We start from the raw sequence: 24,986 nt of genomic DNA on the forward strand, positions 1-24,986 counted from the left end.
TGCCTGTGTGTATGTTGGGGGTATGTTGGGGGATTTCTCGGGGAGCTGGTCCCTATTAAGAGGATTCAAACACTTGGGCCCCTCCAGCCATCTTCCCTTGGCCACCTGCCTTGGGGCTTTCAAGCCTAGCCCATGCTTTTGGCTGCTCTGGGGACAGTTCTTCGGTGCCAAGGTTCAAAGCTGGCTGTTTCCCCAGGTTCTCTGGAAGGAAAGGCTTGTTCCTGGTGTACTTGAGAGCAGGACTTGTGGGGACCCCAGCATCATCTGGGTGTCTCTGTGGAGTCTCTGGCTGGTGCACTCTCCCCTCCCCATGGAAACAAGAGGTCACCTGATCTGGTCTGGCCGGCACCTGCCAGGTGAAGGCGGTGTCCTCGGTTCCCACATGTATAGAGTTTCTGACCTGAGAGACCAAATATTCAAAAGGACAATGCCAGACTGAGTATAAAAGTACAGGTGTGACCCATGGCCTGCAGCCTGGTGGCCAGTCCCTCACCTATGGGAACCAGCCCAGGAAGCCAGTGACTCTTGTCACAACCGACCCGAGACTGCCAGGACTCCCTCAGTTTTGAACCTGCCTCAGCTTGGGACCCAAGAAAGCAAGCCCAGTGTGCCCTCACCAGCCATGTGGGATACCATACTTCTCACTCCCCCAGGCCCTGGCCCCCCTCCCCCTGGACCGCTCCCCCACCAGCCGGCTCTCGAGCCGATCCAGATCAAGTGGCTGGCCAGTCCCTCCCCACCCGGAGCCTCTGCCTACTCCACAGGCCTCTCTGTTCCCACCCACACTGATTCTGGACCCAGGTTCTCCCAAGCTTCCTGAACCACCACACTGGGAGGTTGTGTGTCAAGCTCTGCCAGCAGTTCAGCCACCCGATGCTGGGATTGGAGGGTTCGAGGGCTTCCCCACCATCGAGTTGGTCCCCCACCCTTGCCCAGAGTGCTGCCTGGGCCTCCTGAATCCCGCCTGCTGCAGGTCACAGCCCCCAATACCCTCGTCCTGGTGGCACCTGGGCTTTCATCAACCCTGGGCCCCTCCCCGCCTGTGTCCCGTCTCTGCTCTTTCCAGGGCCCCACATGTCCCACTCTGCAGAATCTGTGTAGGGAGGGTCGGACATAGCGCTGGGCGTCAGCATACCTGGGTGTGCAGCAGGTGTCACACACATACACACACCCCTCGGGCATCGGGTGAGTGACCATTCCTCCCCTTTCAGGTGAGATAGAGAAGCGAGACTCACAGCCCCTGCTGAATATCCTGGAGGTGGTGGGAGGCTGGCCAGTGGCCATGGACAAGTGGAACAAGAGCGTAGGTAAGGCAGGGCAGGTGGCCCTGGGCCTGGGGCTCCTTGGAGCCGAGGCCTTCTAGGCCCGAGCTGGAGAGTGTGCAGCAGCTGCTAGTGGGCTCTGGGTAGCCGGTCCCCTCCAGCTCGACAGAGCGGCATCCCTCCCAGAGCCCTAAGGAGAGACCCAGGGCTCCGGCTCTCAGGGCAGGCTCTGCTTCCCGCACTGTTGTTCCCTGTGGACAATGTGGGGAAGGGCGACCCCAAGCCCCCCTCCAAGGCCCACTGGTGTGCTTGCTGCCATAAGCCAGGGTCCCCTACACCCCCAAGTTCTGGGATTCCCCATCAGATGAGGGGCTGGGCTAGACCCCAAGGCCGGCAGGTCTCCAGCATGAGGCGCTGACCCTCAGGCCCCCAGTGGGAGCTGGAACAGCAGCTGGCCGTGATGAACGCACAGTTCAACCGGCGGGTGCTCATCGACCTCTTCATCTGGAACGACGACCAGAACTCCAGCCGGCACATCATCTACGTACGAGCCAGGGGGCCGGGGAGGCGGGGCTCCACAGGGCCGGGTGGGCCTGGTGTGCTCCGGGGCCCTGCTCTCATCCACACCTGCAGTACAGGGGACCAGTGCTGACCATCTGGGTTTCTGGGACCCAGGTCCTGACCAGGAGTAAGCCCATGTGCTGAGCTGGTCTTTGGGACACTCTGTCCAGGCCTTTGGCACCAGCTCAGAAAGTCTGACTTCAGAGAGCTACCATTGGTCACAGCTAGAAGGCCACAGAGGACCCGTGTGGAATGTGCCCTCACTTTGGGGGGCGGGAGAGGGTGCCCAAGGCCCTGCAGGTGGGCCTCCCCTCAGCCCACCCGCAGTCCAGCCCAGGGCAGGAGTTGGGGCTGGTGCCTGCATGCACTCCACATGGAGCTCAGGTTCTGCCGGGCACAGTCTAGGGGAGGGGCGAAGCTGGGGACCTAGCTCCGTGCCCAGGTTCCCACGCTCTGTCTGCAGATAGACCAACCCACCCTGGGCATGCCATCCCGAGAGTACTACTTCAAGGAGGGCAACAACCAGAAGGTGAGTCAAGGACTGCCTGATGCTGGATCAGCCCCATACCCCCGGCACTTTCCTGCCTGCCCCCTCTGCTCCACGTGCCCCCTGCATGTCACTTGAGGGCCCCCTGAGGCCCAGCTCCCTGTGTGTCTGCCCCACCCTTGTCCCACAGCTAGCCTTTGTGGGCACCTGTGTGGCTCAGTCCCAGTGCTGAGGGCTGGACATGCAGACGTGGACCCCTGCCTTTGTCGCTGTTGCAGGGGTGCCCCTGGGCCCCTGGAGCCAGGCTTGGCAATCAGCTTAGCCCTGCAGCCCCGAGGGGCACACCCTGTCCGCCCCCTTGCCAGGGCAGAACTAGAGTCCATGCGGCCAGCTCAGGACCTGTAGAGATCTGAACACAGCCACCAGCTAGGCCCTAAGTCTGCTCCCTGAGCTGTCCTGCTTGTGCATGCAGGAGAGAAATGGGGAACCAAATAGTGGTAAGGCAGAGCCAGCGAGGGGAAGAGGGGGAAGCTGGAGAGGAAAGACTGGGAGTGGGCTGGGAAGGCAGGAGGTGACATGACCCACAACCCAGAAGCAATATGGTGGGCCTCCCGAAAGAAGCAGACTGTGAGCTAGGCTGTGAAGGATGGGACCAGCCAAGAGAAAGGACAAGGGTGACCAAAAGCAGGACCTGTGGAGGGGCCGTGGGGTGGGAGATCAGACCAAGGAACAGAGCAGCAGGGGCTGGAGCATGTGGATGGGCTCACACCTGGCAGCCAGGGAGCAGAGCCCACCAACACTAGTCTGTGGGCACTAGCCCAGCCTGACACCAAGCAACGGGGAGGAGGAGGCCTCTGTGGTTCCCGCCCACAAATGATGGGCCACAAAGAAGGTGGGTCCAAGACGGGCACACATCCTCAGGACTGATTCCCAGTGCCCAGCTGAGGCCAGCCCCCTGAGCCCTGGGCCATTTCCAGCACCTACTGTGTGCCCTGCACTTCACATGTGGCCGTGCGGTCCTCTGGATTAGGTCTCAGGCCCTGGTCACGCACAGGAGGGATGGAGCGGGAAGCCCAGCCCTGAGTGCCTGGTGCGGGTCACACAGGCGCCATCCACACAGAGCTCGCAGCCACCCACCCAGGCTTGGTGGGGAGCATGAGCCCCAGCGCTGAGGGCCCTGTTCTGGGAGGCATAAGCTGTCTGGAACGCCTGTCCGGGTGAGTACCTGAGGGCTGCTCTCTGTCATATGCCCACCGCACCCCCACAGAGAGCACCGTGGGGGCCAAGGCGGCCGAGGCCACCAGACTTTGTCCTGCGTCCTTTGGCCCAGGTACGGGAAGCCTACCTGCAGTTCATGGTGTCAGTGGCCACGATGCTGCGGGAGGACCTGAACCTCCCCGAGAATAGCGGCCTGGTTCAGGAAGACATGGCCCAGGTGCTGGAGCTGGAGACGCAGCTGGCCAACGTGAGGCCGCGCCCCAGGTGGGCGGTGCAGGGGGGGGCCACACCGGCCCCCGTGACCACCTGCCCTGCCGCAGGCCACGGTACCCCAGGAGGAGCGCCACGACGTCACCGCCCTGTACCACAGGATGGACCTGGAGCAGCTCCAGAACAGCTTCGGTCTGAAGGTGAGCCCCGCCCCCGCCCACCCGCCTCTCCTCTTAGCCTCGATACACCCCCCGAGAGGGGCCAAGGGACCCCCCACATACACCCCCCAAGAAGGGCCATACATCCCCACGAGAGGAGCTGTGGGACCCCTAGATACACCCAACACAGATACTTCCACACCAGGACAGTCTAAACCTCAAGACACCCCCCGAGAGGGGCCATGGGACCCCCACATACACCCCCTTGAGAGGGGCCGTGGGACCCCAAGATACACCCCCTCGAGAGGGGCTGTGGGACCCCTAGATACACCCAACAGGGATACTTCCACACCAGGACAGTCTAAACCTCAAGACACCCCCGAGAGGGGCCATGGGACCCCCCACATACACCCCCCTCGAGAGGGGCCATGGGACCCCTAGATACACCCCTGCCGAGAGGGGCCGTGGGACCGGTCACTCAACAGGGACACCTTCACACCAGGACAACAGACATCAGCAGGTGTCTGTCTGCGGATGGGGGTGCTACCCTCCCATGAGGTGGCTGCTACAACGTCCCCAGTTTTCTGAGTGGGAAACAGCCTGATAGGGGTTATGGACTCACCTGGCTGAGTCGGGCAGACCCCCACCTGGGGCTTTCTGTCCCCAGGCCCAGCTCGGGACCCCCACTGTGGCCAGACCCTCCAATCCTACCCTCCCCACTGGCCAAGCTTCATGCTCAGCGCCAGAGGCTGGGGAGAGGCAGCCCAGCCTAGGAAGAGAGGAGATTGGCTTTGGGCCCTTCCCCACCCTCCACCCACCCACAGCCTGCTCTGACCACCCTGAGCAGTCAGAGGGGCCTCCCCCAGTGGGAGGAGGGACAAGAAGGCCGTTCTAGCCATTGCCAACTAAAGGCGGCAACCGAGGCCCAAGTCAGAGGGAGGAGGGTACAGCTGGGGACAGAACCAAGTCAGCAAGAGGAAGGCAGAGGCAGAAAGCTCCTTCCTCTGACCAGAAACCTGAGTGTCTGGGGCCACAGAACATGAGGGGACTCAGGGAACAAGAGAGGAGGTCTTGGGGAACAAGACAGGACTCAGGAGAGGCCCCACCCGGGGCTCTGAACCTGGTGCTCCGGAAGGCCCCATGGCGCCTAATCCTACTCTTCCTTCCCAGCTCTCACCCATGGCCCACTGTGACACCCCTCACCCGCAACCCACTCCCCAGCGGGCACTTTCAGGGCACTAGCTCCATCCATGAACGAAGAAGGCAGCCCCTGCCTGGAGCTCAGGTCAGGAAAAAGACAGGTGGCCTGCAGAGTATGTCAGAGGGCCAGCAAGGGGGGGACAGAGGTACAGTGTGTGCTGAGGTCCTGAGGCCAGGGCTGCGGGATGTCTGGGGGCAAGTGGAGGCCAAGGGGGAAGGGTGGACCGTGTCAGGCCTCTGGGGCTGCTCTGAAGGCTCCAGCTGTGATGGGACAGGACTTGGCTCACAGAGAAGAGGACCTGGCTGCTGAGGGCACAGGGAGGGGAGCCGAGGGCCAGAAGCAGAGACGGGTCAGGACGCTGATGCACAACCCAGAGAGGCGGCAGCCTGGGACCAGCGGCAGCGGAAGTGCCAAGAGACCTGGCTTGTGGGTTAATTTGGAAGCGAGATGGGCAGGACTTACAAATGGACTCAACATGGGAAGTGAGAGGAACAGAACTCAAGATGGCCAGAAGCTGCCCAGGAGACGGCCCCAGAAGAGCAGGGGGCATGTCCAGGAACCCAGAGCTCAGAATGTCTGGATGATAATGGGTTTCTAAAGCTTAGAACTGTCACGTGTGAGCACATCCACACAGCCCCCGTCCTGCCCTTCCCCTGAAGCAGCGCCACCCTCCTCGCACCACACACTCGCCCTGGCTGCCTTGTTCCACATTCCCTGGGCGAGTCAACCTCTCACCTCACCGGGGCAGCAGTGACCTCCCATTCATCCTGATTGCTGTACAATCGACCCTAAGAACACACAACAGTTTGTGCATCTTCTCTACTCTTGCTGCACCTCTGGGTCAGTTCCAGTTCTGGACTTTTCTGAGCGATGTTGCTGCACTCGTTCTCTTGCCCGTTTTTTAGCACACACACGCAAGCATCTCTGTCAGGCAACCACCCAGGGGTGCAGTAGCCAGGTTGTAGGACACAGGTCTTTCCAAAGCCATCATACCCATTTACACTCCCCAACAAGAGTGAAACGCTCCCTCTGGTGCTTGGGTGTGCCCATTCCTTCCGTCTTAGCCCGTCCAGGGATGTGCTGCGGAATTCTGTCTGAGTTGGATTTGATGTTCCCTGAACTACTCTACAACATCTGGCCAGCGATGACCCCCTTTTCCTAAGTGTCTGTTCAAGTCTCTTCCCACCTCTGCCTTCTTCTTGCTGGTTTTTAGTTCTTTATAGACACTGGATGTGATCCCCGGGTCAGTTTCTGTGTATCAAATGTCCTCTCCAATGGACAGCCTGATACGTTACTCTCATACTGGTTCTTTTTTATTAAGGAGGTTTAAAACAGTCCAGTTTATCAGTTTATCAAAGTTGGATAGATACTGTCTCTATGTCTCACGTTCTTTGCATTCTGCTTAAGAAATCTTTGCCTGTCCAGGTCCTTTAGGTCAAAGTCTACCTTGAGGTGATTTAATTTACTTATTTATTTCTTTTTGGTTATTCTGGGTCTTTGTTGCTTTGAGCAGGCTTTCTCCAGTTGCAGGGAGTGGGGGCTGCTCTTCATTGCATTGCATGGGCTTCTCATTGCAGTGGCTTCTCCTGCTGCAAAGCACAGGCTCTAGGCTCACAGGCTTCAGTAGTTGCAGCACAGGAGTTTAGTAGTTGCAGTGCATGGGCTTAGTTGCTCCACATTGTGTGAATCTTAGACCAGGGATCGAACCCATGTCCCCTGCACTGGCAGGATTCTTATCCACCGCACCACCAAGGAAGTCCTGATTTTTTATATAGAGTGAGAAGGAATTGTTTCATTTCCTCCCTGTGGCCATCCAGACGATCTAGCACGGTTTACTGAAAAGACTCCACCATCAGCCACTGCGCTGTGTGCCGCCTTTGTTAAAGACTGAGTGTCCTTGTGTGCCTCTGCGTGCATGTCTGTGTCTGTGTGTTTGTGCCTGCATGTGTTATCTCTGAACTCTCTTCTGTTCCATTGGTCTCTGTTTATTCACACGCCAGCACCCATTGCCTTTGTTGCGACAGCTTTGTGATAAGTTCTGATGTCTACCAACTCTGTTCTTCCAGATCAAATTGATTATTCTAGAACTTTTACATTTCTTACAAAATTCAGAGTCAGCTAGCCAATTAGACACACACACACACAAAGCTGTGGAGATTTTGATAGGGATTGCTTCCAATCTAAGTGTCAATTTGGGAGAAGATCAACATCTTTACAATCTTCTGATCCATGAGCCTTCCATATATATTTATTTCTATATACTTATGTTTTTTCTTGTTTCCCTCAGTAAGTTTTACAGTTTTCTATGTCAAAGCCTTGCATATCTTAAAATAGATTTATTCCTAGGTTTTTTAAATATCATTGCCAATGGTACCATTCTGTAATATATCTTGCTTGTTCCTGGTATATATTAATAAAAATACTTTGTATATAGCAAATTTTACTCAAAGCATGTAGTAGTTCCAACAGTTTATCCTTTCATATTTTATATACACAGAGTCATGTCCTTTATGAAAAATGTGTTTTTTCCTTTTCAAACCTTACTGATTTTATTTTTTTCTTATCTTATTGAACTGACTAGGACTTCTAGCATAATGCTAAAATCATGACAGTAGATATCTTGTTTCCTTCCTGATCTCAGAAGAAAAGCTTGCAACGTTTTGCAAGCTTTCTTAAGCTTTCACTTAATTTTGTTTGCTGTAGAGTGGGGTTTTATTTGTTGTCACTGTTCCTGTTGTATTCGTTGTTCAGTCACTCAGTCATGTCCAACTCTTTGCAACACCATTGACTGAAGCACGCCAGACTTCCTGTCCTTCACCGTCTTCCAGAGCTTGCTCAAACTCATGTCCATTGAGTCAGTGATGCCATTCAACCATCTCATCCTCTGTCATCCCCTTCTCCTCCTGCCTTTAACCTTTCCCAGGATCAGGCTCTTTTCTAATGAGTTAGTTCTTCGAATTAGATGGCCAAAGTATTGGAGCTTCAGCTTCAGCATCAGTCCTTCCAATGAATATTCAGAATTTATTTCCTTTAGGATTGACTGCTTTGAGCTCCTTGCACTCTAAGGGACTCTCAAGAGTCTTCTCCAACACCACGGTTCAAAAGCATTAATTCTTTGGCACTCAGCATTCTTTAGCGTGTTGTATAGATCATTTCATTAGATTATGGAACTTATCTCCTATTCCTAATTTTCTCAGAGTGTTTATCATGAATAGATAGTCCATTTTTAAACAACTTTTCTGCCTCTACTGAAATTACCATGTGATCTTTCTTCTGTATTCAGTTATCATAGAAATTAACATTGATTTGATTTTTAAATGTTACACCACACTTGTATTCCTTGAGTAAATCTAATTTGGCTGTGTTGCATTATAATTTTATACTGGTATGGATGAATTCTAATTGCATTTTTACGATTTTTTTTGATGTTTTGATGTGAACCATTTTTTAAAGTCTTTATTGAACACGCTACAATATTGCTTCTGTTATATGCTTTGATTCCTTGGCCGGGAAGCATGTGGGATCTTCGCTCCCCAACCAGGGTTTGAATCCACACCCCCTGCTTCCGAAGGCAAAGTCTCAACCACTGGACTGCCTGGCAGGTCCCTGGCCTATTGCTTTCTTTTCTTGTAATATCTTTATTTGATATTAAGATTATTCTTCATCTCATAAATCAAGTTGAAACAGCTTTTTCTTTTTCCCTTCTCTGAAAAGTTTGTGTAAAATTGACAGTATGTCTTCCATAAATGTCAGTATCCACCAGAAAAGCCAGATAAGTCTGGAAAATTCTATGTGAAAATATTTTAATTAAATATCCAGTTTACTACCTTTGTATGTCTTTGGGCTTCCTAGGTGACTCAATGGTAAAGAATCCGTCTGCCAATGTAGGAGACGCCAGAGACATGGGTTCAATCCCTGGTTTGGGAATATCCCCTGGGATAGGAAATGGCAACCCACTCCAGTATTCTTGTCTGGAAAATTTCATCGACAGAGGAGCCTGGCAGACTATAGTCCATGGGCTACAAATAGTCAGGCGCAACTGAGCACACACACATCCAGATTATTACACATAAAACTTTTTCTATTTCTCCTTTTGTCTTTGCTAAGCGCGTTTTTCCAGGAATTCTTCCGTTGTACTTGAGTTTTCAAATATATGGCATAATCTCTTCTCACCACGTTTAGGCTTGCAATAATGTCATCCACCTTTTTCCTGATTCTGATTAATTGCACCTTCTCCCTGAAAACATGAACATGTTAGTCAGTTGTGTCTGACTCTTTGCAACCCCAAGGACTGTAGCTCTTCTGTCCATGGAATTCTCCAGGCAAGAATACTGGAATGGGTTGCCATTCCCTTCTTCAGGGAATCTTCCTGACCCAGGGATCAAACCCAGGTCTCCCTCATTGCAGGCAGATTCTTTACCATCTGAACCACCAGGAAACCCACCTTCTCCACCAGAATATTCTCTGGTAGGGGTGGGTTTCTTGGATGCCTAAGAAATGTGTCTACCTTTCCACCTCCCCTTCTTTCTCCCCATCCCTCTGTCCCCAGGGATTTAACTGGACTCTCTTCATACAATCCGTGCTATCCTCTGTCAAAATCGATCTGCTGCCTAACGAAGAAGTGGTGGTCTATGGCATCCCCTACCTCCAGAATCTTGAAGGCATCATCGATGTCTACTCACCCAGGTAGGGCCAAGGAAGGCCCCAAGAGGCCTCAGCGTCTTCCCCCCTCCCCACTCTCTCCTCCTCCCTAACAGCTCCTCCTCTCAGGAAGGGACCCAATAAAGCATCACTCTGAGGCATGAGCGACATGATGGGGGTAAATGCTCGTGGCCAGTGGAACTTTACCTTAGAGATGCAAACCCCTCCTTGAGGCATCCAGGGGCAGGCAGGATGTATGTGGGGGTCGTCTTGGATGTTTCCTCAGCCACCCTGAACTCTCTGCTTGGTGTGGAGCCTGCTGTCCAAGGGCCGGAAACCTCATCCTCTTCCTGGGCAAGCACCACCCACCTGTTCCATCTGCTTCCCTGTGCCTCCTACCCTAGGACCATGCAGAACTACCTGATTTGGCGCCTGGTGCTGGACCGCATCAGCAGCCTGAGCCAGCGGTTTAAGGAAGCGCGTGCAAGCTACCGCAAGGTGAGTGACACCCCACCCCCGTGGCTCTCCCCGTATGCCAAACCTGGCCTGCCACTTGTCCCTTTATGACACTGACCACCTGCCATGGGCCAAGCACCAAGGTCCATCCTGGGGTCAGAGCCACGATTGAGGCTGACGAGGCACTGGTCCTCTTGGGCCAGCTGAACAAACCTTGATCTGCTCTTTAAAACCAGCAAGTAAGATGCAAAGGGAGGGGATAAAGGCAGGGAGGGCCCCTCCATTAGACAGTAGAGACCTTCAGGCAAGATGACCCAGGCATGAAAAGACCACAGCCAGATTCCCCAGGAGCAGAAACCGCCAGGGCAGAGGTCTTGGGGCAGCAACCCCAGGCTCACACGGGGGAAGGAGGGAGATGAGGTGGGGGACCGGCAATTGTGGGCCAGAGTAGCTCTCAGGTTCCACAGGCACTGAGAGCCCCGGGGGTGTTAAGAGTGGTAGCCAGGTTGGGGCAGCCAAGCTGGAGACACTAGCAGCCAAGCTGGGGAAGAGAGTGGAGCCTGAAGCTCAGTGGAGAAAGGCTGAGTCAGAGTGCTTTGGGGTCAGGAGACCCCACAGCCCTGAAGTGTGGGGCCAGATGCGGGGCCAGAGCTCCAGGCTTGCTGGGACTCGGGTTCGGAAATCTGACGGGGGAAACATTTCCATCTTGTGCTCTGTGTCCCCAAGGACAGCAAACATTCTCACCGCCACTTTGGAGATTGGAAAAGTATAGTCAGGCAGTTCCCTGGTGGCTTAGATGGTAAAGAATTTGCCTGCAATGCAGGATACCCAGGTTCTGTCCCTGGATCAGGAAGATTCCTCTGGAGAATAGCAACCCACTCCAGTATTCTTGCCAGGAGAATCTCATGGACAGAGGAGCCTGGTGGGCTATGCCCTGTGTCCCCAAGGACCACAAGCATTCTCATCATCACTTTGGAGATGGGAAAACAGAGCCCCAGGCAGCTGGCGGCTAGACAAGACCCCCAAGGTCAACGCCACCCTGTGCTTTGGGTGGGGCTGGACTCCTGGAGAGCAAATAGTCAGGCCAGGGACAGGGGACAAGGAGGGCCCCCGGCCTCCATAGGCCGGCCTGTGCCGGGAGCCCCACCCTCCAAGCCACACACCCTGTCTTCCCACCCCTGGGGGTCAGGATTCAAAGGGAGTGTCTGAGTTTCCCCATCGGTCCCTGGGCACCCTGGGGCCGAGGCCAGGGGAGTAGGTGTTGGTAAAGATGATTATGACGTGAATCATGCCAGGCACTCTATGGCACGACGGTGGAGGAGGTTCGCTGGCGGGAGTGTGTCAGCTATGTCAACAGCAACATGGAGAGCGCCGTGGGCTCACTCTATGTCAAGGAGGCCTTCCCCGGTGACAGCAAGCACGTGGTGGGTGCTCCACGACCCGCCCTGAGCCTGGTGCAGCCTCCCTGCAGGGACCTCCTGGCCCCTGGTCAGGGGGTCCTGCTTGTCCAGCAGCACCTATGCATACTGGAGAGCACGTGTTTGCCCCAGTGCCCTGTCACACATAGGGATTAGGGGAAGTTATGCCCCCCATAGGACCATCAGCCCCACCCCCAGCCCTGCTGGCCTGCCTGGGAGTGGGGACAAGTTGTACAAGGCATGAGTCCAGGGCCCGGCAAGCCATAGGCCCACCCCAGACAAAGTGCAGCCATGGGGACCCTGCCCAGGAGGTCGGAAGGTCCACCCTGGACCAAGTACCCAGGGGGTTGGATCCCACCCCAAAACCCCTCCACATTCGGAGGTACCAGCCCCCTGCAGAGACCCAGTGCTGGCCCCCCCCAGGCACCAGGGCCATGCACTCCTGCAGGTCAAAGAGCTCATTGACAAGGTGCGGGCAGTGTTCGTGGACACTCTGGATGAGCTGAGTTGGATGGACGAGTCATCCAAGAAGAAGGCCCAGGAGAAGGTGGGAAGGAGGCCAGGGAAGGGCGGCCCCAGTGTGAGGGCCATGGGGTGACCATCACCACACCCACTTCACAGAGAGGGCAATGAGTGGGGGGGCAGGGCTCGCTCAGGAGGGGGCTTTGGACAGAGATGAGGAACCCCCAGCAAGGGTGGGGCGGGGGGGCAGCCACAGCTGCAAGGAGCAGGGGTTCCTCTGGGCCTGTGTGACAGAAGGCAGTGTGGCAGCTCGGCCCTACCCCCACCCCAGACCTCGGCTGGCAGCTGGATGAAGGTCAGTGGTGAAGGTCGGTCTCCAGTCAAGCCCTTCCACGTTCTGTCCCCATTAGCCTCCCCCCAGCCTGCAAGGAAAGCCAAGTCCCTTAGCCCCTGACCCAAATGGTGGGGACAGAACCAGGATGCCCACAGCAGGGTGGGCACGGATTGGCCCCCTCTCCTCCCCAGGCCATGAACATCCGGGAGCAGATTGGGTACCCTGACTACATCCTGGAGGAGGGGAACAAACATCTGGATGAGGAGTATTCCAATGTGCGTATTTCAGTGGGGCCCCCCGGTCCACCCCCAGGCCAGGGGCCCTCGAGAGCCCCACCTGTCCCCTCACCCAGCCCAACCTGCCCCTGAACGAGCCCAGGGGACCTTCGGCCCTCAACTCCCAGGGGTGGACCCCTCATCTGGCCATGTGCCAGGACTCCAGCATCACCTTCCGTTACCAGTGGGGAAACTGAGGCCAGGAGAGTCTCGGATCTTGCCCAGTAAACACAGAGCCAAGGTTGGCCCTTAGTCCACCTGCACCCAGAGCCTGTGAGCCACATGCAGGACTGCCTGGCGAGTCCTGAGGCCAGTCTGCAGCCGTCCTTGACCTCCCTTCCCCGCCAGCCTCTCAAGGACCCCGCACACATGTCCAGAAATGACCACCTCTCTCCTATAGCTGAACTTCTCAGAGCACCTGTACTTTGAGAATGGACTGCAGAATCTGAAGGCTGGAGCCCAGCGGAGCCTCAAGAAGCTTAGGGAGAAGGTGGACCAGAACCTGTGAGTAGGGATGGTGTGGGGTGGGGGATGGGCCAGGCACCAGGCCAGCTAGGGAGGGCAGTGGTCTGACTCCAAGCCCCTTGTGCCTGCCCTGTTTGTGGGGCTCCAGGAAGAAACCAGGTGTTCATACTGGCCCAGACCCAGCCCTGGCCGTTGGCAGTGCTGGACCCATGACGTGACCACTGTGCACGCGTCAGAGTGGGCTTTGGTCAGCCAAGCAGAGGGGCCTGGAGTTAAGGCCCAGGAGAACTGGGCTCTGAACGATGCACCTGTCTTCCACAGCTGGATCATCGGGGCTGCCGTGGTGAATGCCTTCTACTCTCCAAACCGAAACCAGATTGGTACGTTCCCTCTCCACCTTGCTCCTCTAGTCCTGCCCTCCCACCTTCTAAGCCTTGGTTTTTCACCTCTGTAAAATGGGGGGGGGGGGGGGGTCATAACCTCTACCTCCCCAGCTGTGGGGTTTAATGGCAAGACCCCTCAACGTGCCCGCCCAGGCTCTGTGTGCTCACCTAAAGCTTACTCTATCTCCCCCCAACCCCCACCCCCCCCAGTGTTCCCCGCCGGAATCCTCCAGCCCCCTTTTTTCAGCAAGGAGCAGCCTCAAGCCTTGAACTTCGGGGGCATCGGGATGGTGATCGGGCACGAGATCACCCACGGCTTTGACGACAATGGTGGGGGGCTGCCCGGGGTGCCGAGCTGCACCTCCAGTCACACACACTCCTCCCACCACTGCCTGGGGGACCCCCCCACTTGCTTCCAGGGGCCTCAAGCTGCTACCCAGGGAGGCTGGCCTTCCCCTAGGGCTGGCCCACCCAGATCTTCTGAGGGCAGCCCCGGGCCCCCAGGATCCATGCGCTCCCTCCCCTGGGGTTTGGAAAGTTTGGACATCACAGCAAGGGTCACTAGTCCCAGGGTCACTAGTCACTAGTCTCCTGAGAGAGACCCCAGGCCCTGACCTTGGGGGTGGCGTGGACGCCACTGAAGCCTTCTGTCCCCCAGGGCCTGAGCAGCCCTGACCCGGGACCCATTCTCTGCTCACGTGAGCTCCAGACACAGGGATTCCAGGAGGGCGCGGGGGCGAGGCTGGTGCTGGGCAGGCTGGGGATCACGGGTAGCCTACCCCTCCCCTAACCTCCCTGTCAGGCCGGAACTTTGACAAGAACGGGAACATGCTGGACTGGTGGAGCAACTTCTCCGCCCAGCACTTCAGGGAGCAGTCAGAGTGCATGGTCTACCAGTATGGCAACTACTCCTGGGACCTGGCTGATGACCAGAACGTGAGCGGCCACCCCTGGACCGTGCCGCAGCCCTGGCCTGGGGGAGGGCGGAGGTGGACAGCCCAGGCGCTCCCCCCGATCCTGTCTCCCGCCTGTAGGTGAATGGCTTCAGTACACTCGGGGAAAACATTGCCGACAATGGAGGGGTGCGGCAGGCATACAAGGTGGGTCCAAGTAGGGCCCCCCGGAGGAAGTGGGAGAAGGCAGTGGTCAGGCCCAGGCAGATACAGGCCTCTCAGTGTGGCAGGGATTGTCCCCTGTCCAAGCCCAAGTGTATCCTGGGACCCTTCTTCATCTGATGGGGAGGCAGTAGAGCCCTGGGGGAGCCTGCTGGCCACAGGTGGGCAAGTACCGTAGCCACTTGGCCCTCACTTCACTCCACTCTTAGCTGAGGCCTCTGCACTCTGGGGAGACCACCGTCCATTGCCAAATCAGTGACAGTCCCTGCACACCTTCCAGCCTCAGCAACACCCCTGCACTGACAGCGTTGGGCACTGGGTGTCAGGAGCTCGTTTGTGGGGCAGGCTGCCTGGGCAGTGAGCCCCCACAGAACCCAGCCAGGCTCTGTGCTCAGAAGCTCCACACTGCAGAGGCAGGACCCCCACAAGGGGAGGCCTGGGAGCCAGACCTCCATCCTGCCCCAAGCCAAGGAGCAGGAGTCCTGACCAGGCTGGTGCTGCCCCGGGGAGGGCAGGCCCTGGCCCAGCACTCGTTTGGTGCCTGCAGGCTTACCTGAAGTGGGTGGCAGAAGGCGGCAAGGACCAGCAGCTGCCAGGCCTGGAACTGACCTACCAGCAACTATTCTTCATCAACTATGCGCAGGTGGGAGTCAGTTCCCCACCCCCACCCTCCCCACTTGCCCCCACACCCACTGCTGGGAACTGGCTCCCACCTCCTATCCTTGGTGAGCCCTCACTACAGGGTGCCTCCAGGGACACTGTGGGCTGGCAAGCTGGGCAGAACCGGAACTAATGGGCCAAGAGGGCTTCCTGGAGGGAAAGGATGTCAGAGGAGGTGGGTCTGGGGAAGATTCAGATGTAGCTGTGGAGGGAAGGGGCAACCAGCTGCCTTCCCTCTCCCCACCCAAGGAGCAGGGGTCCTGGCAGAAGGAGACCACACTCCCTCACTGCCACAGCCCTAAGGGAGCCCCGCCTCCCCCGGCCCTTGTTGGGACGTGGCAGGGGTGACCCCTGCATCCCACCCCCGCCCCTTTCCCAGTTCTGCAGCCACGCCCCTCATGCGCCCACAGGTGTGGTGCGGATCCTACCGGCCAGAGTTCGCCATCCAGTCCATCAAGACTGACGTCCACAGTCCCCTGAAGTACAGGCAAGTGGCCCTGTCGTCCCCGCGCCCCGCGCCCGGGCCGGCGCTGTCTCAGGCCCCTCCGTCCACCCGCAGGGTGCTGGGCTCGTTGCAGAACCTGGGCGCCTTCGCAGACGCGTTCCACTGCGCGAATGGCTCCCCCATGCACCCAAAGGTGCGATGCCGCGTCTGGTAGCCAAGGCCGAGCCGCGCTGCGCGGCCCACGCCCACCCGCCGCCCCGAGGCGTCCCATCCGCGCGGAGACAGTGCCGCCGGCGGGGACCCCGCAGCCAGCAGCCGACCCACCCGCGCCGAGCCCAGCCTCCGCACCGGGCCTGGACAGCAGCTGGCGCCTCAGATAACCGGAGGTGAGCGCCTTCCTGCCCGGAGCCGCCTCTGCGCCCGCCGCCCACCGCAGCCCTGTAGACGCGGTTATCCGTCTTCCGCCCGCTCTCCAAAGCGCGTCCTCCTCAGATGTCCACGAGCTTCAGACTTCAGCTAAGTAAACGCTTTAAAGAAGCGGCTGCCTTGTCTGTGTAGCAGGGCCCAGGGCGAGCCGTCAGGGTGACAGTACCCGAGAAAGTGCCCCCTCTCCCGCAGCACCTGCCACTGACTGCTGGAGCCGAGTGGGAACATGGCAGGGCACTCCTGACAGACCCCCAGGGTCCTTGTGCAGGACGCACAGCAGTGACCACGATGCCCCCAAATGCCCACCCATGCTGACAGTTCAGACAAGGCGGTGGGCTCCTGACTCAGGAAGGAACTAAGGTGGGGGATGGGGCAGAGGGGATGCAAGCTGCACCCCACTATCTGGATGTGGGGTTTTGTGTAACTGGAAGCCGGTGAGGGGTTAAAGCTTGTCACGTGCCCTGAGTTTTAAATGACTACAGAGAGGCTAGGTGAGGGGGTTGGGTGGACAGGGAGAACAGCTAGAAGGCCCCTGTGGTTGCCCAGGCCCAGACCAGGGGACACGGGGGAGGGGGGGCTGCTGAGAAACTCATCTGGACTCAGATGAGAGCCCCTGAAGGCGGGCAGGACAGGAGTTCTGCTCTGTACCTGTTAACTTTGAGGTGCTTGTCACCCCCATGTGACGGCGCCTCAGGGAGCTAGACCTTCTCTAGGCAAGCCCCTTCCCCAGGAGGGCTTCCCTACAAGTCCCCGCTGCCCAGCAGTGCTCCCTAGAACCCAACTAGCTCCCACCAGATGTGAACTCTGACCCTGAGCCTTCCAAGCTGGGCTCCCACCTGGGGTGTTTCCTATCAGATGGAGCCCACCCCACCCTCGTCGGATCCCACACCCTGGGCCTATTTGCAGACCTCTGACATGCAGGCAACAAAGGCCCAGGGTCTCCAGAGAAACTGCCAGGGGCATGTCCACCACCACCAACCCACCAGGGAAAGTGACTCCCCTAGCGGGGAAAGTGAAGCCTCAGGACGCACGACCACCCGCCGGCCCGGATGAAACCATCAGTGATCAAGGCCCCGGCTGCTGAGCGCAAGATTCAGAGGCAATGAAGAAACGCTGCCCAGAAACCGCAGTTTAATGCTCATCGCTGCTCACAGACCAGGGCGCCCAGATATTCTGGCGTCTGCTCACATCCAGCTCCCAATGTGCCCGGGGCAGGCGACACCTCCTGGGACCTTCACCTCGAGCATGCCTCTTCATCGCACTGTGAAGGCAGCAGGGGCCCCATCAGGCCAGCCATGCCCCTGGGGTCAAGAGCCACTCATCCCACCCTCCAGGGCCATCGACCCTCCAGGGGGGCCTAAGGCCCAAGGAGGAGGAAAACCATGCTGGACAGTCCCCTCCATGTGGGGCACAGAAGGTCGGCCACCAGAACCATGCTAATATGGGCTACAGTCACCTGGGACAACCCCAGCCCTCCTAGGCTGAGAGGACAGGCCACTCCTCTTCTCTGCAGCCCGAGTGACCCCCTGTCCTCCGGAGAGGCCCTGCTATGCCTGCCCATACAGCCACTCTGCCCCTGGCCTGTCACCACAAAGTGGGGCAGGCGACAGTGACATCCTGGGGCTGCCATGGGCACTGAATCACCTAAAGCCATCCAGGTCCAGCTCAAAGTCTGGCCACATTAAACGTGCAACCCTGGGGAGTTTGAGGGGGAGGCATTTAGTGAAGTGCCCACCCCAGGCCTGGGCTCACCTGGGGCGGCTCGCTGGGGCCAACCTCTGCAGAGATGCCCAAGGCCTGCAGGATGCTCTCGGGCGGGGCGTAGTCACCCGGGGACTTCTGGACAAAGTGCAGCAGCACTTTATCACCACCTGCAGCAGGTGGGGGTGGGGGTGGAGTGGTCAGGGTGCCCCTGTGCAGCCACCACCCCACCTGGTTACGGAAATGCGTGAGCTGCTCTGGCCACACCCTGCCCAGCTAAGAGGACACTGAGAGCTGGGCCACACTGCAAAGAGGGAAATTGTGATTAACAAGCCAGAGGGAGGGAGAGAGGAAGGGTCAGGGCAGAGTCAAGTTCAGCAAGACGTTCCCACCTAAGCATGTGGCCCTGCGATCCCCACCCCGTGACCACACATTAACTCCTGACGCCCGTGCCCTAGCCCACCTTTGGCAACCACCAGCAGCCCTCCGCTCTGCAGCAGATCCCCGGACAAATTCCCCTGGATGCCGACAGCCTTGGCCTGGAGGAAGGGAGCAGCCCAGGTAAGTCCTAGACAGAAGCCCTGCACCCCAGCCCCATACAACCCTGGCCCTCACAAACCTTGGCGGCCACATCACGAACAGGCTTTCCCAGGGCAGCCGGCAGGATGCTCAAGCTGTTGTACCTGCCAAGACACAGCTGGCTCGTGCAGGCTCCAACTCTGCACCAAAGACTGGGCCCCAGAGCCTGCCCCCCACCCTGACTCCACAAGATGCACCCACCAGTTCCCACAAGCAAGCCCCACCCCAACTCGCCAGGGGCTCAGGGGACATGGGGCAGCTACGCCCACAGCTGGCCCAGCCCCAGGAGCAGCAGCTGCCAGATCCACGGGGCCCCACAGAGGGTGTGGGGAGTGTGGACAGGGTGAGTTCAGGGATCTGGCTCAGCTGGCACCGCCAATCAGACAAGGCAGCCAGCCTGTAGCAAGGCACCCAAGGTGGTTGAGGGGCCCCTGACTGGTGCCCTAGGCCCAGGCCTCCGCTGCAGCCAGCTAGGGAGAAGTCCTGGGTGAGAAGCCTAACCTATAGCCCATAACAGACACAGGCACCCAAGAGAGAGCCTGGTAGGGCTGACTGGAGCAGTGGATGCCCCCAGAGTCCACTTGGCCAAGGAGAGGGTGGCAGGCAGAAGAAGAGGGGAGCAGTGAAGTCTGGAGCTCTCAGCTCACCGCTTGAAGCCCAGTTCCTTGTAAAACTGCTTGCTCTCATCCAGGTAGAGCTCTGGAAAGCAGAGACCACAGTTGTGTGCCCCTGGATTGTCTTCCCTCCCCCACAACCCCCCACCCCGGGGAGCTCACTCTCCTCCATCTGGCCCTCTGTCCACCCTTGGTGCCCAGCTCAGCCACCCATGACCAGGAGAGGCAGAACAGGGCTGAGTGTCCCCACTGTTAAGAGGAAGGGAGGAGGCCCAGAGGGGACAGGGGGAAAAGGAAGGAGCAGGATGCTGTGAGGGCACATCACAGGTTGGAGAGAGAGGTGGGCCAGAGACGGGGGTGGGAGCCGGTGCAGTCTGGGCTCTAGGCCCAGCCGCTCCTATTGGGCTTGTGGGGAAATATCCGAGGAAGTTCAGGATCAGGCTCCTGGGGAGGTGGGAGGCTGGCAGAGGACACAGTAAAGACTTTTGGTCTTGATTCCAGGCTAGAGTCACCACTGAGCCCTCCACAGTGGGAGGAACATCATGGCTGGGCAGGCAGGTAGGGGCCACAGCTGGAGGAGACAGGGGAAGGGAAAGAGAGGAAGTACGAGGGGAGGGCAGGGGAGAGGATACAGGAGCATGGCAAAGCCGCTCCTGCGGAGAGAAGGGTCAGGGCTGGACGAGGAGCAGGCAGGCGAATGCCCTGAGTCTGAGGAGGAGAGGGGTCTCAGGGAGGTTGGGCAGTTGAGGGGCCGGTGCTGGGGGAGGAGGGTGGGGAGCGCAGGCACCTCCTGCGAAGTAGCCACCATCCAGGAACTCCTGTAGGCCCAGGGCCTCTGGCCCCACGCCCACCAGGCGCACGCCGTGCTGGTCCAGGAGCCCCTTGAGGTTGCTGAGGTCCCGGGCGATCCAGCGACACACCATGCAGCCGAAGCGCCGCAAGCCGGCCACCACGCACGCCTGCTCCTGCCACAGGCTCCGCAGCTCTACGGCCTGCGTGTGGGCGGGTAAGGAGCGCCGCCAGACCACGGCCTGCGAGCACGTCCACACCCCAAGCCCCGCGCCAGGGCCGCTCACGTCCAGCCAGAGCGCCTAGCTCCCCACCCCCACCGCCCCCCGCCCAGACTCGGGACTCGGATGCCGCTGCTAGGTGCCGGGGCGCACCCACCTCCCTGAGCCCGCCCGGCCTCACCTCCCCGGTGACCGCGTGCTTCAGGACACACGCGCCAACGCGGGCAAGGTCCACCGTACTCATGGCGCCGGCCGCCCCAGATCTCAGCCGCGAGCCCGGATCCCCACCAGCCCTCTCCGCCTACGGTCCAGCGTACAAATCGCCTCCGCCGCGGGCACGCCCCAGACGTCGCCCCGCCCCACTTTGCGCGTGCACTGGCCCCGCTCTGCCCTGGGCACGCCCCCAGGCGTCGCCCCGCCCAACTTTGGGAGAGCACCGGCCCGGCTCCGCCCTGCCCACCCCCCACCCCCAACCCCGCTCAGCCCTGGCCCCGCCTACTGCAGCGGCTCGTATGCAAAATAGCCCCTGTATTTTGTGTCTACCGCCATACCACCCTGAACGCGCCAGATCTCTTCTGATCTCGGATGCTAAGCAGGGTCGGGCCTGGTTAGTACTTGTTAGTGCTTAGATTTTGTAAATGCGTGAGCCCGCCAGCCAAAGGTGCTGCTGGTAGCCCGGGCGGAGCTTGGCAACCGGGCCGCAGGCACGCGGCGCGCCGGGACAGAGTGCAGCGCCCTGCCCCGAGCAGCGGGCTCGACCCTGGTGTGCGGGAAGATAAGGGGAGGAGCGGCCAGGGTCCTGGGATCCCCGTGGGGTCCCATCTGGTGGAGGACCCCGAGGGTAGCCCGAAGGCCTAGCTTTTTCGTGGTCTAACAAGACCAAGATAAAACGTATCTTGAAAGTCCATGACAGTGCAGCGTTTTCTGAGTTTCACGTCCGTGTTGGCTTTCATCATAAAGTACTGTCCATTATCACGCCAGCTAAGCATCTGCTTTAACTCCCAAACTTTGGGTAAAATAGACCTAAAAGAAACAGCAGCAGTTTGCTAGGCGCCTTGTGAATCTGTCATTCCTCGCGACAGCCTTGCGACGCCTTCCAGTATCGCTCAGTTTTAGCAGCGAGGGCCCTGAGCACGGAGGGTGAGAGGTGGAGCCAAGGCAAGCTGGACAGCGGAGTCTCACCTGGGTGTCCCCTGACCCCCGCGGAGAGTCTGGGGTTTCTGGCGGCTCCAGGCCCCAGACTCGGCTGGAGAAGGAAGCAACAGCCAGCAGCCCACCTGGGGTTTGGGAAGAGGGACGCCCCCTCTTGCTACCTCACTGTATTCCGCAGGGCTCCCAATAGGGGGAACACGAAGGCCCAACATGGCTGCTGTTGCCTCCAACCTGCCGCTGGGCCTGGAAGGATGAGGGTGCTGGAGTGGCTGGAAGTCCAAAATTGAGTTACTGTGTCAAAAAGAGAAGGATTTCATTTCCTGGGTATTGAAGGCAGGAAAAAAAGGCATGCAGAGACTAACAGCGGCAGGGAGCCCCTTGTCCACCAGGGAAGGAGAAACAATAGGAAATGTCACAGTTCCCGAATCCAGGTGTGCAACCCCGTAGGCTATGGTACCTCAGGGGTCTCTGGGCATCGGGCACCCAGGTGCCATGGGTGTTGCTCCACACCCCACCTCTCGTCTCTCCAGGGTGCAGCAGCCCTTCTGAGACGGAAGCAAGCCCTGGGACCAACAGCACAACGGCATAGGACACGTTCCTCCTGGAGCGTTTATTGTCTGGGACTTGGCATGATACACTGGCCAGGCCTGAAAACCAGAAAGCCACCCAGTGAGCAAAGCTGTGGGCCATCCGGGCTCAGGTCCCCAGGAGTTACAGCCCAGAGACCCTCCAAGTTCCATCCCTCAGACCCAGAGGGGGCAGACCCCAAGAGTCCCCCCCCAGACCCCAAGAGTCCCCCCCCCCAGACCCCAAGAGTCCCCCCCCAGCATTCCTTGCCCCTTGGGAATGCGGACACAGAGCCACTGTGTCATGGGGTCTCTCAATGGCAAGGGGGACAGGATGCGGGAAGCCTCTGCCCAGGGAGCTTTCTGCCTCCCTGATGCCCACTCACTGCCATGGACTTCGAGCTCCTGTCCACCCTCAAGGGGCAGTGTGGGCACAGGGCAGGCTGTAAGCAGCTGGGAGAGGCACTGGGATAAAGATGAAGCAATCCTGTGAGCAGGGCTGTGTCCCCACCAAGAGCCCAGGTGTGCTTCACTCCTTTATCGGTTTGTTCATTTATTCCCTTCTCCTCTTTCCTGTCCTGTCCTGGGTTCCTCGTCTGCACCAGATCCCAGCTGGACACCAGGATCTGGGCTGCGTAGACCCAGCTCTGGCTTTAAGAAGCCCCATGCACACCCAAAGAGGAGCAGATTCTCAGCATTGATAGCCAAATTAGGGAGGTCAGCAGTCATCTTAGGGTGTGTCAGCATATCCTTGCTATGTCCTCACCGTGAGTTGCCCGGGTTCCAGGCTCCAAGTAGGCCAGCCAGGCAGCACCCAATGTCCTCCTTGAAAGGTGGGGGGACCCTCCTCGCTGAAGTGCTAACCCGCTACTCTGTGTCTGATGGTCAGATTGGGGCAAGCTAGGCTCCAGGGTTTGGCAGTGAGGAAGTGGGCAGGGTTGCCCTTGTATCTCTTCATGTGCCCTGGGCCATTGGGGGTCAGGCTGGCAAGCAGCCCTGTCCCCCTGGCCTCACCTGTCTCTGAAAGGGTCAGTTTCTTGGGGAGAGGCCCCCATCTTTGCTTGGCCCCTCCTGACAGGTGTATCTGTTTCACAGGAGACCCATGAGAGAGAGAGTCTCTCTCCAGGTGATAATGCCTGTCCTCCCAACTCAGGTGATGCTACTAGGATGGGCAGAAGCTCCCAGGCCTCTAGTGCTCTTGGGCCCTTTGTCTACAACCCTGCCTGCAAACCTTGAAAAGAGAGACCCGGTGGGAGGGGGGTTCACGTTTGGGATCGCATGTACACCCATGGTGGATTCATGCCAATGTATGGCAAAACCAATACAGTATTGTAAAGTAAAATAAAGTAAAAATAAAAATTTTTTTAAAAAAAAAAAAGAGAGACCCAACTCCTCCCTTGGAAACAGGGGCCCTGGGAGCTGGAGCTGGGCCGAGCCTAATGAATGTATCCCGCAGGATAAAAAGTGGACACGGCTCCCCAGGAGCTGCAAGCCCTGCTGGATGTCACTGCAGGGGCTGTGGAGGACACAGCAACCGAGGTCACTGGGAGGGACCGACCTGCTGACAAAGGGGCCAGGATGCAGATGCCTGAGGTATCTCTGATCGTGCCTGCTGGAGGCTTCAGGTCACCCAGGCCCAAGTGTAGGGGCAAGAGGAGCTGGTGGGACCCCTCCTGAGCTTGCTTCAGACTCCACCCTTCAGAGAAAGGAGCTACTACTCAAAGGGTTTGCCCCTACCACCACCCACCTCCCCATCAGCCACAGGCAGCCTGAGCCCTCCCCTCACCCCTGAGCAGCGCAAACACTGAGCCAGCCCTGTGAGGCAGCAGCCACCAGCCCCTTGTGGCACCACATCCCCCTGTTCCCCCGCCCCCTGAGCCCCAGTTCATCCGGAGGACAGGCCTGTGGGCCCCTCCCTCCTGGGGCTGGACTGGACGGGATGGGCATGAATGCAGCCTCATAGGGATATCACATTTGGAAGGGATTTCTAAACTAGAGTCATGTTCAGCTCCATTTCCTCTTTTGTTATGTTTTGTTTCTTTGTTTTGTTGGTTGGTTGGGTTTTGGCCACAAAGTTTGCAGGGTCTTAGTTCCCAAGAAAAGGTGAAAGCTTTAGTCACTCAGTCATGTCCAACTCTTTAGGACCCCATGGACGGTAGCCCACCAGGCTCCTCTGGTGATTTAGTTGCTAAGTCGTGTCCGACTCTTGCGACCCCACGGACTGTAGCCTGCCAGGCTCCTCTGTCCATGGGATTTCTCAGGCAAGAATACTAGAGTGGGTTGCCATTTCCTCCTCCAGGAGATCTTCCCAACCCAAGGATCGAACCCAGGTCTCCTGCATTGCAGGCAGATTCTTTACTGTTGAAGCCAACCGGGAAGCCCCCTTAGGTCTCTAACCAGGGCCTACAGCAGTGAAAGCCCTGAGTTCTAACCACTGGACCACCAGGGAATTCCCCTCTGTTATTGAAAGATATATCTGGGGCTTCCTTAGGGGCTCAATGGTAAAGAATCTGCCTGCCAATGCAGGAGACGCAGGTTCGATCCCTGGTCCAGGAAGATTCCACATGCCGTGGAGCAGCTAAGCCTGTGTGCCACTGCTACTGAGCCCGCCCTCTAGAGCCTGGGAGCCACAGCCACGAAAGCCCTTGGGCCTGGAGCCCACGCTCCACCACTGCAATGAGAAGTCTGGGCTCTGCAACAAAGACTAGCCCCCCGCTCACCACAACCCAAGAAAGCCTGCGAGGCAACAAAGACCCAGCATGACCAAAACTTAATTAATTTTTAAGAAGATATATTTGGGGGGAGATGATTTGAGATTCTATAAATCTGTTTCTCCTCAGACTTTCTGGGAAGTCATGAGAAGCAAGGACTTCTCATGACTCATTCCCAGCAATGAGCCTGCTCCAGGAGACATGTTGAGACTGTGTAAATATCCTATTTCACATCAAGCTCTTTATCCATTGATTCTCTTCCCTGAATAAGGCAGCTGGATGGCCTGCAGCTCATGTGCCCACAAGGGTCCCCACCCCACAGCTGGGCTCAGAGAGGCGGAGGCAGTGGCCTGGACATGGTTAGTGGGCAACTCTGGGTGTGAATGCAGGTCTACCTGACTTCCCGCTCCCCATGCTGGGGTGGGGGAGGCAGGTGGGGGTGGGGATGAGAGGAGGGGGCTGGAGGAGGGAGAACA

At 58.2% G+C, this 24,986-nt stretch overlaps 2 protein-coding genes across 2 annotated transcripts in view; one reads left to right on the forward strand and one right to left on the reverse strand.

Moving 5' to 3' along the window:
• MMEL1 (membrane metalloendopeptidase like 1) overlaps window positions 1-15,965 on the forward strand; it is a 35,376-nt gene extending 19,411 nt beyond the window's left edge. The window contains exons 6-23 of the mRNA XM_052654072.1: window positions 1,212-1,307; window positions 1,688-1,806; window positions 2,287-2,352; window positions 3,641-3,775; window positions 3,849-3,938; window positions 9,647-9,783; window positions 10,143-10,236; window positions 11,490-11,618; window positions 12,061-12,159; window positions 12,600-12,683; window positions 13,084-13,187; window positions 13,470-13,528; window positions 13,742-13,861; window positions 14,334-14,467; window positions 14,566-14,631; window positions 15,194-15,289; window positions 15,717-15,793; window positions 15,866-15,965. Of these exons, the coding sequence (XP_052510032.1) occupies window positions 1,212-1,307; window positions 1,688-1,806; window positions 2,287-2,352; window positions 3,641-3,775; window positions 3,849-3,938; window positions 9,647-9,783; window positions 10,143-10,236; window positions 11,490-11,618; window positions 12,061-12,159; window positions 12,600-12,683; window positions 13,084-13,187; window positions 13,470-13,528; window positions 13,742-13,861; window positions 14,334-14,467; window positions 14,566-14,631; window positions 15,194-15,289; window positions 15,717-15,793; window positions 15,866-15,965 (1,805 nt within the window). The remainder of the gene's footprint in view (window positions 1-1,211; window positions 1,308-1,687; window positions 1,807-2,286; window positions 2,353-3,640; window positions 3,776-3,848; window positions 3,939-9,646; window positions 9,784-10,142; window positions 10,237-11,489; window positions 11,619-12,060; window positions 12,160-12,599; window positions 12,684-13,083; window positions 13,188-13,469; window positions 13,529-13,741; window positions 13,862-14,333; window positions 14,468-14,565; window positions 14,632-15,193; window positions 15,290-15,716; window positions 15,794-15,865) is intronic.
• A 1,326-nt stretch (window positions 15,966-17,291) lies between these two features.
• Window positions 17,292-20,408, reverse strand: PRXL2B (peroxiredoxin like 2B). Its single transcript, XM_052653948.1, has 7 exons — window positions 20,263-20,408; window positions 19,859-20,063; window positions 19,105-19,156; window positions 18,498-18,561; window positions 18,342-18,417; window positions 17,930-18,048; window positions 17,292-17,438 (listed from the first exon to the last, which is right to left on the reverse strand). The coding sequence occupies exons 1-7, from the start codon at window positions 20,323-20,325 to the stop codon at window positions 17,412-17,414; spliced, it is 606 nt and encodes a 201-aa protein (XP_052509908.1). The 5' UTR covers window positions 20,326-20,408; the 3' UTR covers window positions 17,292-17,411.
• Window positions 20,409-24,986: the final 4,578 nt, after the last annotated feature.

Source organism: Budorcas taxicolor, chromosome 16, assembly GCF_023091745.1.
Source record: "Budorcas taxicolor isolate Tak-1 chromosome 16, Takin1.1, whole genome shotgun sequence".
Taxonomy (NCBI): domain Eukaryota; kingdom Metazoa; phylum Chordata; class Mammalia; order Artiodactyla; family Bovidae; genus Budorcas; species Budorcas taxicolor.